Genomic DNA, 13,939 nt, shown 5'->3' with positions numbered 1-13,939 from the left:
TCACCACACTGGCCCAATGCGGATTGGCAAACTTCACACACGCAGAGAATTAAGAAAATTCTCTGGTGTACAGGTTCCCTCACGATGTTTTCCTTCACCGTTTGAGACACGTGATATTTAATTTCTTAAAGTGCACACAACTGAAAAGTTGGGGGTGACAAACTGAGCATTATAAAGTTAATTTTATAACATTGTATTCATTATAACAAGAAAGGAGACTCACTTACTCTAACGAGTAAGGGGGAAATTAATTTCGAAACATAAATAAGTTATATTTATTTCCGCGTAACGAACCGTTCCTCATTTCGAGCGTGCAGAATTCCTCTGCTGCTATCTCGAATCATTCTTGTAATATAATAACGATAATTATGAGAAATTGTATAACTAACCGACTTGGAAAAGAATTATGTGTGTATGTTTTTGGCTAGTGGCTTTGGCCGTGGCTAGTTACCCTATCGGCAAGACGTACCGCGAAGTGATTTAGCGTTCCGGTACGATGTCAAGTAGAACCGAAAGGGGTGTGGATATTCATCCTACTTCTTACTAGTTAGCCCGCTTACATCTTTGATTGCATCATCATTTACCATCAGGTGAGATTGTAGTCAAGAGCTAACTTGTAAAGTATATAAAAAAAAACTTCTAATAATGAAAAAGTCACATTGAACTTAAGAAAGCTATAAATATATCTATGACATTTCATCTAATCTACTTAAACTAATATTATAAAGAGGTAAAGTTTGTGGTGCTGTAGTATTCTCTAGATTTAGAAAATTCTTTTACCACTAGAAAGCGACGTTATTTGTGAGTGTCATAGGCTTTATTTTATTCGTGCATTCTCACAGGAACGATAATTATGCGAGTGTCAGCTACTTTCATTATATTGCTGTTGATTTTTTAATTTTTTCGTCATCAACCCATATTCGGCTCACTGCTGAGCTCGAGTCTCCTCTCAGAATGAGAGGGGTTAGGCCAATAGTCCACCACGCTGGCCCAATGCGGATTGGCAGACTTCACACACGCAGAGAATTAAGAAAATTCTCTGGTATGCAGGTTTCCTCACGATGTTTTCCTTCACCGATTGAGACACGTGATATTTAATTTCTTAAAATGCACACAACTGAAAAGTTGGAGGTGCATGCCCGGGACCGGATTCGAACCCACACCCTCCGGAATCGGAGGCAGAGGTCATATCCACTAGGCTATCACTGCTCTTTAATTTTTTTACTGCTTTTTAATTTTTTAACCTTATTTATTTACAAACACCCAGGCAATGTTTGTGGCGAACGAACTCTTTCGTTCGCCCACTTTAGGTTAGGCCATCTACATTCACATTCTAGATTTATTTCATATTTAGAATTCCCTCGACCGTGCATGCGTGGATATATTGTTTCGCCCATCCATTACATCTTTACCGTTTCTCCATTCCACACCGCATGTTTGTTTTTTAATGTATGAATAATTTTAAATGCAATTAATTTATCTGAGTCTCTTAAAAATCAGTTTATAATATTCAATGGTAGTCAAATAGAGAACCTCAATAGCTCAACGGTAAGAGCGGTCGGACTCATCACCAAGGGGTGGTGGTTCGATCCCCACCCCGTTAGTCTATTGTCGTTCCCACTCCTAATACAGTCTTTTCCAACAAGTTGGAGAGGAATGGGGAAGGGGAATAAGAAGATATGGCAAATATTCTAAAAATATATTACAGGTATTTTAAATGGGTGCAAAAACGTGATCCCTACGTAATAATCGTTGCTATAACGGCACCCTGTCAGCATCTGGTCTGTCAAGGCGTAGGGTGGCACCCAAGCTGAGCGTCTCCATTTTATTGCCCATTAAGCACCCATAACGACGCCACCCGTGGGACGACTTTAGAGTAAACAGTCGCAATATTTTTGTTATAATGCGGCCTTCCAATTAACTATAATAATCTAATGACGCAAATATTATAAAGGCAACGTTTATGTCTATGTATAGTATGTTTGTTAATATTTTACGCCGCAACTACTGAGCCGATTTGGCTGAAACTTTGATATGACATAGAATTTACTTATTATACTTATTTATTTTATTTTATTTATTTATTATTCCACAAAAACACATTTCAATTAAGCCTAACCATAGTGCAACACAAATCACAACTTAAAATTTAATTGAATATGCAATTTCAAAAAGTCCACATTCTGTACATACATCTCACAAAAATACAAAATATCTAATAACATGATTTGATTAGGTAATTTTAAAATAAATAATTTTAGTAATTTTCGTAAATCAGTAATTTAAACACAATAATTAGGTACTCTTAGAAATTATATACTGGTTTGGAAAATAATTTTTTTTTTTAAATTCTTGGACATTTAAAATTTTCAGATATATTATGCCCTTCTCGAAATTGCGTCAATTATTAGTTAACCTTATTTACCCGAATTTCTCATAAAAATCAATATATTGGAACCTTATCCTTATCCTTATCCTTATTATTACCTAAAATAATAATAATAATAATAGGCTAGCATATTAGCCTAGAAGAGCTAAAAGCTGAATGCGAATAATTTTCAACTTATCAGAATCGATTATCATCAGATGATACTGATATTATCTGGAACTGCCGGCGTAACGTGCTCCGAACAGATTACCAGCCATATGATACATACGTAATAATGGCGAAATCGCCATAATCTGACCGTTCTCAGATGAATTTTAATGAACACATCGAACAATTCAACTTGAATATGGTAATTCAAAACCGCATATATGATATTTCGCTTTGCTTCAAGTATGCAGATTTGGTGAAAATCAGTGTATGTTGTGGGGTAATTTCATAGTTTGTTTACGTAGCCATACCTTTTACCATATATTTTAATCGCAATGAAGTATATTCCGTGTTAAATGTTTAATCATCATGACTAACAACTTTTAGCAGACTCAGAAGTGATTACAAAAATAAGAAAGCTAATGTCGAATAAAGGTGAATGATTCACAACATTTGTCAGGACATCTTAATTAACAAATCAAATTGTAATCAAAATAAGACCCTAGAATGGCAGAGAATGATCTTGAGTAAAGTCACGCACTTGTGAACGATGTGTGTAGGGTTTAAGGCGCCTTTGACTGTTAACAAACACTCCCCTTTTCCACTCAAGTCACTCTCCCCGCCTATCCCAAGTAACCCATAAAGAATTACACAACAAGAGATATGGATGGCTCGAACGAGCACATTGAAGCCGTCCGTACCGCAAGTCGTTGCAACGTGGCGATAACAAACTCATATTCGACTCACTGATGAGCACAAGTCTCCTCTCATAATGAGAGGGGTTAGGCTAATAATCCACCAATGTGAATTTGTAGACTTCACACATTTAGAGAATGAAAAAAATTTTTAAGATAAACATGTTTTCTCACGATTTTTCACCGTTTGAGGCACGTGATATTAAATTTCACCATTATCATACAACCATGTTATTGTCTATACGGTTATTATAAATAGGAAAGATTTGATTGTTTGTTTGCATGTATTGAATAGGCTCTGGAACTACTGAACCGATTTGAAAAATTATTTCACTATTGGGAAGCTACACTATCCTGGGGTGCTCTATGCTATTATTATCCCTATTTTCCAACGGGAACGGGAAACACGCGGGTGAAACCGTGCGGTGTCTTCTAGTTTTTCTAATAAAACCGTTTAGGTCATCGGTTGGGTAGATTCAAAGTCTGTAACGAATATAGGTAGTAACAACTTTTGTTTCTTAAATACATTGATAGTTAAGCTGTCTGTCTATTTATTTATATTCAAGATACTTTGTAAAAAGGTTAATAAAAAACCTTATTCAAATGTATCATTAATATAAATATAAAAACTTATTATGTTAGGTGTTGACTTGTACTATGTACATAAAACCATGGCAATTTTAAAAGAAGGTGTGATTGCAATAACATTAATGTCAGAAATAAAAATAAAACTGTTGCACGCCACACTAGGTTACAAAAACTTAGCAATTCTTTTAAGGGCAATTGCATACGTTTTTATAATAAACTACCACATGAAGCCACTGCAATGTCTCTCAAAAAGTTCAAAGTGTTTATTAAACGCGAACTTTTAGTAAAGTCTTATTATAGTGTTAATGATTATATAAGTGATAAAAAAGCTTGGTGTTAAACTGTATTATACGACTGTGTGCTTAGTTTTAAATAAGTTTGTGGTAAACAAAAAAAATAAACCTTGGCTGAGTTTGTTTTGAGTTTGGAACCCTCGTAACTTAAATTTTAAGTTTTTGACTATCATTACCACCATTAGATTAAATTAAATTATGACATAATCCTGACATTTCAAAAGTGCTTGTAAACTAAGCCTAATTTAAATAAATTAATTTTGAATTTTTTTTTGACTGTTGGTTGCATCTTTAAGAAAAAGCCCATAGCTGGCACACAAGTTCAAAATCATAAAGAAAAAGTATTACCATAATATTATATTTATTCATTCGTGTTTTATCGAATAGAAATTGAATTTAGAACGAGATTTTCTGCCATTTGTTATTAGAAGAGATGCTCTGAAAGCCCTAAGCGTAATATCACTTAAGTAATTTCTGTGTAATGGGATTCCAACGTACTCTAAGTTTGCCTGAAAGGGGAGAGGAGCCCCCGAGTTTTAATGGCTTAAGTAGAATCCTGAATGGGATTGCCTTATTGACATTTTTGAAATATTATTAATAAACTTGTTTGACGTTCAATGAAGTAATTAATAATCTCGGCCGGCTTGTAAATTTTGGAGTTATTTTATTTCAACTTTGATAAATTGGTTCCTGATTTTATTTGATGGTTCAATGAGCTCATCTAAATGGATCGAAATGTCGTTGAAAGTTGAATATTAGACGTTGAAAATACTCTAAAATTCTATGACTGGGAAGGGCTTAATGACAAAAAGCTTAAACTGCTTTTAAAACGGAAAACCATTGCCTATACCTATGCAACTCTTTGCAGGGTATATAATTATTTTTTACAATTGTAATATACCTTTAAGTTTTATAAACAAAGGTTCTCTCCTCAAGGACTCTCAAAACCATTATATGAAATTCGTACATAAAAACAAAAAACAAAAAGGGTCCTTGTATTACCAGTAGATATAAAAAGATATAACCCTAAAACAAGTCCTAGCTTTTCATCTTTAGTTAATTAACACTAACACCTGAAGAAAATCTCGACTGAAAAGAAAGTTAATTAAAGTTCAAGTTAATTGCCCAGCTAGCCAAACCTCAAGGAGCACTTAAGCACTTCGCTGTATTTTGATTTGAAATTCGTTGGTTGAAACATTACAATATTTTGCAAAAATTAACTTAAAGCTGCTCTAATAGGATATTACCAAATTTGGCTAGCTAGGGAGAACAACACGAGCAGAGAAGAGGAGTGTTAACCGATTGTCAAGAAATTCCTTAACCCTATACATTGTTCACAAGTCCAGGACTCTGCCCGGAGGTTTTCTTTCTGTCACGCGATGGACCCGGCACCCGCACGGGTTATCCATGGGTTGCTAAGATATCCGTCTCAAGATCATAATAAAAATTTCGAAATAAAAATAACACTCAAATAAAATTGCAATGTCTAAATATTTTAAAATTTTTCTATGCAATGATAACACTTTTGGCAAGAATAGTTAGTTCAATTATTAGATTCATTTAATAACTCATAATAACACATAAAAACACTAACTCAATTAACTACTTAAAAGCTATTATAAAAATAACACTTTTATTTACACCTAAATGAAGCCATATTTTCAAACGACAAATTGACATGGCAACATAAATAGGGTTCCTTGTTGACTAAGGAACCCTAAAAACTAGATTTTAAGTGTTTCAGCTGCCAAAATGATGGATTTTGTTCCAGACCCACCAGTGGTGTCGCTATCTCTAGGCAGCACACTGAACCCGCATGACATCAAAGAAGGAGACGACGTTTACTTCGAGTGCTCAGTACGAGCTAACCCTAAGGAACATCGGATATCGTGGTACCATAATGTGAGTATAATAGTCATCATAATCAACCCATATTCGTCTCACTGCTGAGCTCGAGTCTCCTCTCAGAATGAGAGGGGTTAGGCCAATAGTCCACCATGCTGGCCCAATGCGGATTGGCAGACTTCACACACGCAGAGAATTAAGATAATTCTCTGCGTGGGCCAGCGTGGTGGACTATTGGCCTAACCCCTCTCATTCTGAGAGGAGACTCGAGCTCAGCAGTGAGCCGTATATGGGTTGATAACGACGAATGATACTTGGTGGCAGAGGAAGGCAGTAGTTCTTTCCGAACGAGCTCTTTCATAAAAAAAACTCTAATACTGTGTGGGTCAATGATTTTATACTGTTAGATATGGTACTAGCACGTCGAATCTGAGGCGAACCTATCATCTAATTGGCTTAACTTAATCGCACACTAAGCAACTAAAGTTATTTGAGCATTATAATATCTAAATGTTGTCTATGATGTCAAATAATGTGTTCAGGAAGTGTAAAACTATACCTAGATATACAGATAAATGTAGGTATAAACACAAAATTGTACATGTGTGCGCCCAGTGAAACAGATGAATACTTTGTGCAGTGATTTTGTTGGCACGTAACGTAATAGTAATAAAATCATTGAGGTGTATGATGTTTATATATGTAACATGTAACACAGACCCCGAATGGTCTGATTTGTCAATGCATCAAAATGTAAGTAATTAAACCATGTATCACCAACGAAGTCTATTATTCAAAATGTCAATTCAAAAATACGTATTCAAATGAGTTACATTTTCGTCATTTTATGGAAGTGAAATTGTTCGCTACAAAATATATTAAATAGTCACATTTCTGAAAACAGGAATATCGGAATTTCGCGACTCGCTAAGGCCGTGAAAATCCGAGTGATATGAGAATTTGTAATAAGTCGATTTGTGAAATATGTCTCTAACGGTCCGCGAAATTACGACTCAAAACGGCATTTAGGCGATTGCAAATGTTGAGAAAAATATTTTCATATTTTTTACTCGATGACACATAAGTTAGCTATAGTCATATCATCAACATCAATATCATCATTATCATCATATATCGAACATCGATGTATTTATTTTTTGTTATTATGCAATAAAGAAAGATGTATTCTTTATTTTATATCTATCTATCGTATAACAAGTTTGAAGGCCATTATACATTCTGTAATGTACCTACCTATATTTTAACAATTTTTTATATCACTTACTTAATTTGTTTGCAGCTTAGAAATGTGTTTTTCTCTGTTTATTACTGATATTTACTGGTGATGCTTAACTTAACTCAAGCAAGATTTGCCAGAGTCGAGGACTAGAAAGAAGTAAGAATGAATAAATAAATATAATATAGACAAATTGTGATGTGCAGCATACACTTCACAATTTACTCAGGACAATGCTTTGCACTGAAAGGATAACCTCATGCATAAAAAAAAAAGTTACGAAACATCTATCTCGAGCTTACTATCAGACTTGGACCTCAGCTTATAGGGGCGATTGGAAATGGGAAATTCAAGACACCCAACACGGCTTTCAATAGAAAGCGTCTACAAAATATGGCTTAAAAGTCGAAGCGTTAAGATATTTTCTTCTTCTTTCATAGGACAAGCTGGTTCTACACAACGTGGTGTCAGGTGTGATAGTCAGCACCAAGTCGCTCGTGCTTCAGAAGGTGACGCGCGACCACAGCGGCGACTACTCGTGTCGCGCGACCAACTCGCTGGGCGAGACCGCCAGCCAGGCAACGCATTTACGGATACAATGTAAGATTTATTACCATGTACTGCTTATTGCATTATCCAAGTCGCTGCTATAGTCTGGCAAGAGTGATGACACTCCCGTGATATGCGGGTGACGAGGGGAAAGACTGCGCGGATACGAACTCGTGCGTGCGGGAAAGTATCAGTCGTGGGTTTTTCATTCATCGCTACATGCCTCCCGGTCCGCGCGGGCTATCGGGGGTGTTACGAATGAAGTTGCCAAGCTATACGGAAGTTAACGCGAGAACCTCGGCGACTACTCGACCAACTTATGTATGTACGTAAGAATGAATACTAAGATCTTCCTGGAATATAATCATTACAATATTTTTTTTTCTCTGTTGAAAAGTACCTATTTGGTACTTCATATGATTACGATCTAGTTTACTTATGTAACTAATTAATAATTTACCTTTTACCTAACCTAATATAATAATTTTTATACTGTTAATATCCAATTAATTAATCTTTGTCTTTAAACTATTACTTTAGGTCACTTTGTTCACGTGATCTTCCATGTAGCACATAAACTTAACACTACACTATCACTAGTCACTAAACACAACAAACCTAACAAGGGTTATTTCTATAATGTATAAAATATTACCATTTACCAAAATCATTGTCCTCAAACTATAATATCTTCAATGGCCGAAGCTGATGAAATTCAGTATAGCACTGTTTGAGAAAATCGCAAACAAAACATACACAACAATAACCTACTTGAAATACAATGGCCTTTTAATCTGGATCTTGGAAAGAAACCAAGTGGAATGATCAAAAAAAAATTTAAAAAATAAAATATTCTCAATTACCAAGGCGCTGTCGAGGCGGGAATCTATAATCAATTTGGGAATATCAATCATTTTTCCGTAGCCGCTCCCCGAAGATCGCGATGTAGATTTGTTACAGTCGAATGCATGAAACCTATCAGACGCCTGAGCAATTTGCTTTTTTTTGTTTATCAGCTCCCATGTTGGAAGAGATGAAAGTATCGTACCTTTTTCGAGATGTATTAGTGTCCTTGCAGTTAGGGTTGCCAATTTGAAATATCTTCATTTGCAGTTACATATAATAAGCTAATCGACACTTTTTTTAAATGGTCTTAAATACTCGTAGTCCATTGTCGTTCTACTAGATTGCATTTTTTTTTCGTATTTTTTTTGAGACGTGATTAAATGATTATTTTAGTTTTAAATATGTTTTTGACAAAACGAGCCAAAACGCCTGTCGACCATGATGGTCATGATATTTCAACTGTTTCATGACAGGAATGATTTAATTAGTTTGACATCAAGTAACATTGTGACCCTTATTTATTATGATTTTTTATTTTATTTAAATCAACCATTTATTCTAAGAAATAGTGTATTAAAGCATTGTGTTATCTTTTTGGGTCACTTTCATTCTGTGATCTACTATTTACCCTATCGATCATCTTAAATACAAAAATAATATATAAACTTTATGTAAAATACCTAATGATGCGTCCATTACCTTTTAAAAAGCCTTAGAAATTCACTGAATTGGCCCTAAAAAGGTAAAAGATAAACAGAGCTATCGCACTTATCTTTGCTAATATTATAAAGCTAAAGAGTTTGTTTGTCTATTTAAACACGTTAATCTCAGGAACTGGTCCGATTTGAAAAATTCTTTCAGAGTTAGATAGCCAATTTATCGAGGAAGGCTATAAGCTATATATTATCCCCGTATTCCCACGGGAAAGGAAACCATGCGGGTGAAAAACCGCAAGGCGTCAGGTAGTAGAGAATATTATTAATAAGCATTTCCAATTTTTTAGAACTTTCCTAAAGTTGGCTTACATTTGCCCAGCGGTGGAGTGAAGCTTAATCGCTAAGTAGCGACAACGTATTTAAGTAAATTTAATTAAATAATATTTGTACCATACAATAATTAGTGACAACCCTACTGAAAATGTAGGCGTCAGATCAAAGGAATGATATTGATATTTGTCCTAAATTCTTTACAGTAGCTCAATACATTTGTATAACAACAGATCGGGGTCTATTGAGAGCTATTGGGGCTCAAGTCAATCAAAGTCATTTATACGTAACTAGAATACGTAGATAAAATATTTTCGAAATTCTATTCAGTAGATCCAAAAATTACCACTTACAACCTCACAAACTCACACAAATCACCTCTACAATATTAGTAAAGGTAGATGTCATTAATTATTATTGATTGTCTGATTTATTAGCACGATTGATATCGGATGATTTTAATGTTGTGATTGTGGCATTATCTTTCCTTCAATTACAAGCCCTTTTTGATTATAGTTCACTTTGATTTCAGTTTAATTTAGGTAAGACAATCTCAAGCAATAGTTGACAAATAAGAGAACAAAGAAAAGAAATACAGACGTCAATTGAATTTGAGAGGTAATAACACAGATACAAACTTGTAAATACGAAGTTGACGTTTGTCACACATAAAAAACATTATTAACTTAAACAACTACTTTGCTTTGATCCAATGGTTATTTATACGACTTCGCATTATGATTTCCCAAAAACACCAAGGCACGATTATGTATAATATTATCTGAGAGATATTTAGTTAAAAAGCACCCTAACCCGTATCTACCACGATTTATTTACCCCAATAACGAATAATCAATACGGGATTGGGGTGGCGCGTGACTATTGGGTGTGAATTTGACATATCTAATCAATCATAGTATCGTTTGCCGAAAGGGGAAGTTGTATAGGCGGTGTGCGCCAACCCTATTAATGTTCCCTTTTCATACATACATGTACTTGTATATGTATATATGAAAAGGGAACAATATGTATATGTATACATATTATTATATATTATATTGGAAAAAATAAATGTATATTATATTATTATTATACATAGACCATACACATCACTATTTAGCCCCAAAGTAAGCTTACAGAGCAGCTTGTTTATATATTATTATTCATATAAATATATATACTACATAAAATACTTATATAATGTATAAATACACACAGACACTGGAAAAAACCCATGTTCATCACATATTTTCCATTGTGGGAATCGAACCCACGACCGTGGATGCAGAAGGCAGGGTCTCTACCCACTGCGCCACGCGGCCATCTTACATATCACCAAAAAATAAACGTGTTTTCACGGAACCCTCAATACAAACATCTGAGATCCCGATTTCAGGGGCTGCCTGTAAGGAATTACTTAGATTAATTAGATATTACTGTCTTTGCGCACCAATTTATTCTAATCTGAAACTGAAACACTTCATTCATTATCAACTCTTATTGGGCTCACTGCTGAGCTCAAGTCTCGTCTCAGAATGAAAGGGGTTAGGCCAATAATCCACCACGAGAGGTCATATCCACTGGGCTATCACGGACTTATGTCAGATGATCACATAAATAAACATACTGTGGTAGACGATGTAAGAGCAACCGAATACGGGTTGATAATGATAATAAATTATGATGATCTTCTAATATGAAAATACAATGAAAAACGATAATGTTACTCATTATTTGAATGGTACACCAAGATACATATTTTTATTAATAGCAATCGCTAAAAGTCACACAATATAAAAGTCACTCTAAGTCCCCAAACCGGAACAGAGTGATGAGTTAAAGCTCCATATTCTCTCACTTATTAAGATAGCTAACCCTGTAGTTAAAATATACAATATTGCATGTATATAAAGCACTTTATTTGGTCCCGGCCTATATAAAGTAATAAAAACAGTGTTATAATTAACTTGGAAAGCTAAAAGAGACGTTGAATTCGGTTCGTTAAATCATAACTGAAGTCGGGCGATATATAAATTGTATTGCGAGCTCTGGGCCGTAGCTAGGGGCTAGCAATAGGTGTATCCAAAAAACAGTCGAGCTTTATTTCGCTCCAAACTTCATTATTCATTTAAATGTTAGTTAGAGGAGATTATTTTCATTAATATCAAACATAATATTAGGTTATTATGATGTTATTTAGTACGTATATTAGATATTAAATTAATTTGGATAGCAAGCTTGCTAAATATTGTGTTATAATAATTATTTATTGAATGCTTTTTGTTTCACTGAGCAAAATTTCATGAGGATTGAATGATGATGATGACGATGAATGAATTAAGGCGAACCATGAATTTAAAAAAAATACCTCGCCTTTCTTCCAGTGAACGACTTTAAATATATACTGGTTCTGCCATTCCAGAGATTAGCCCAGACACACAGACAGACATAAATGTTAAAAAAATTTGGTTTGTGTTTTAGTATCGTACCTTACCGTACCTTACTATTTATTACCAAGTATTCATAAGAAAACATATTTTAAAATCATAGCCAGATTTTATAAATTGATAGTAAAACATATTAAAGATAATGTTACGAGCCTACAAAATCACTGCAAAAAGAGATGTGAATCTAGCGACTCAAATGTGTAACTTGACATTGTAGACAATATTTTGGTATTAAATGTTTAAACAACTTTCATTGTTTAATAAGCGACTAAATGAAATTAAGACAATTATGCACATTTGTCCGCCTCAGTTTTGATGTGCCAGTGCCCTATCTTTAGTATAAAATATCGTTACCCTGTTGCGTATAAGTTTAAGTCTTAAGTTTTAAGTTTAATATTACCTGACGTTTCGAAAGAGCTTGTAAACTAAGCCTACTTGAAATAAATGAATTTTGACTTTGACTTTGACTTATATATTGGCCTGAATGCGCCCCTGTAGAAAACTCCCCCGGTCGGGCGCAGTACTGGGATTCATTAAGGTGCTTATGAAATTGCGCTTTTCGGTTCTGCTTTACATTTTCATTAAAGACTTCAATATTTGCTCGCATAATACGAAACCTTACGAAGGATTGAGATTTTGAAAATAAATAAACTCTAATTCGAGTTTTATGTGTACGTACGAGTGTATTGAATTTATTATACTTTGACTCTGACTTTGACTTTATTTAACTTAGAAATTATCCATCATCCATAACGAAATGTACCTAAAAAGCTGAAATTTGGCAGGGAGGTAGTGTATAGTTTGCGATAGGGCCGGATTAAAGAGTTCTAAGGGCGGCCTAAATCGCGGGCGTCCGCTAGTCTTGTAAACGTACAATAGGCCCATTCCAGCTTAATATAATACAGAGAGTTCAAAAGTTTTGAGTAGTTTATAGGTTTCATTTGAGTTATTTGAAGTTCTGTTGTTATTTGAAGTTATTTGTAATTTTTGAAAATTTTGACTTTCATTATTTCGTCTCCCAAAGAATTTTTTTTCATCAGTTATTATATTTTATGCAGTCGGGTTTTTAATTTTTTTATTATAATAATAAGATGCTGGTTTTCTGATATAATACGTTTACTTAAGATTTATTTCTTCTATATTTCCTATTTTCAATTCACGTTTCTATTTTTAGTATAAAGTTCTATGTAACGTGACAGATACCTTTAACCTGCTGCCGTATGCGTGAGAGAAAGGGAAGCTAGACAGAGTGGTGCCGTAATGCGTTACGTTACGAAGTCATTTTCCTCCCCCATAACAAATTATCACTTTAAAAAGACACTCTGAGCTATGACTACACTATTTGTGTTCAGGGTTAAAAAAGGCGTTAAATATATCAAGTCACATAACCTATCATAAATCGATTAGCTTCCAAACCGACGGAGTCTCATAATAATTAGCCATCAAAAACCCATCGATCATCGCCTAACGAACCGATAATGTGCTCTACTGGGATTTTAGGAGCTTCGATAAATACACCAACTTACCTTATAAAGAACTAGACAACGCCTCACGGTTTCACGCTCGTAGTTTCCGTTCCCGCGAGTATAAGGGAATAAAATACAGCGTGTAACATTCACAAATAACGTGGCGTTTTAGTGGTAAAAGAATTTTCAAAATCGGCTCAGTAGATCCGGAGATTACCATGAGCTAATCTGACCCACTGATTAAAAAAGCCGTGATAGCAAAGTGGTAATGACCTCTGCCTCAGATCCCGGAGGGTGTGGCTTCGAATCTGGCCCGGGTCATGCACCTCCAACTTTTCAGTTGTGCGCAAAAATTCAATATCATGTGTCTCAAACGGTGAAGGAAAAACATTGTGAGGAAACCTGCGTATCAGAGAATTTTCTTAATTATTTGCGTGTGTGAAATTGGAAG

The 13,939-nt window shown here is 34.7% G+C and overlaps 1 protein-coding gene across 1 annotated transcript in view; it reads left to right on the top strand.

The window, feature by feature from the left end:
- Window positions 1–13,939, top strand: part of LOC112057866 (uncharacterized) — a 52,290-nt gene that overhangs the window by 14,058 nt on the left and 24,293 nt on the right. The window contains exons 2-3 of the mRNA XM_024098429.2: window positions 5,884–6,014; window positions 7,635–7,794. Of these exons, the coding sequence (XP_023954197.2) occupies window positions 5,884–6,014; window positions 7,635–7,794 (291 nt within the window). The remainder of the gene's footprint in view (window positions 1–5,883; window positions 6,015–7,634; window positions 7,795–13,939) is intronic.

Source organism: Bicyclus anynana, chromosome 21 (genome assembly GCF_947172395.1).
Source record: "Bicyclus anynana chromosome 21, ilBicAnyn1.1, whole genome shotgun sequence".
Lineage (NCBI taxonomy): Eukaryota > Metazoa > Arthropoda > Insecta > Lepidoptera > Nymphalidae > Bicyclus > Bicyclus anynana.
This window is presented reverse-complemented; position numbering and strand designations above follow the sequence as displayed.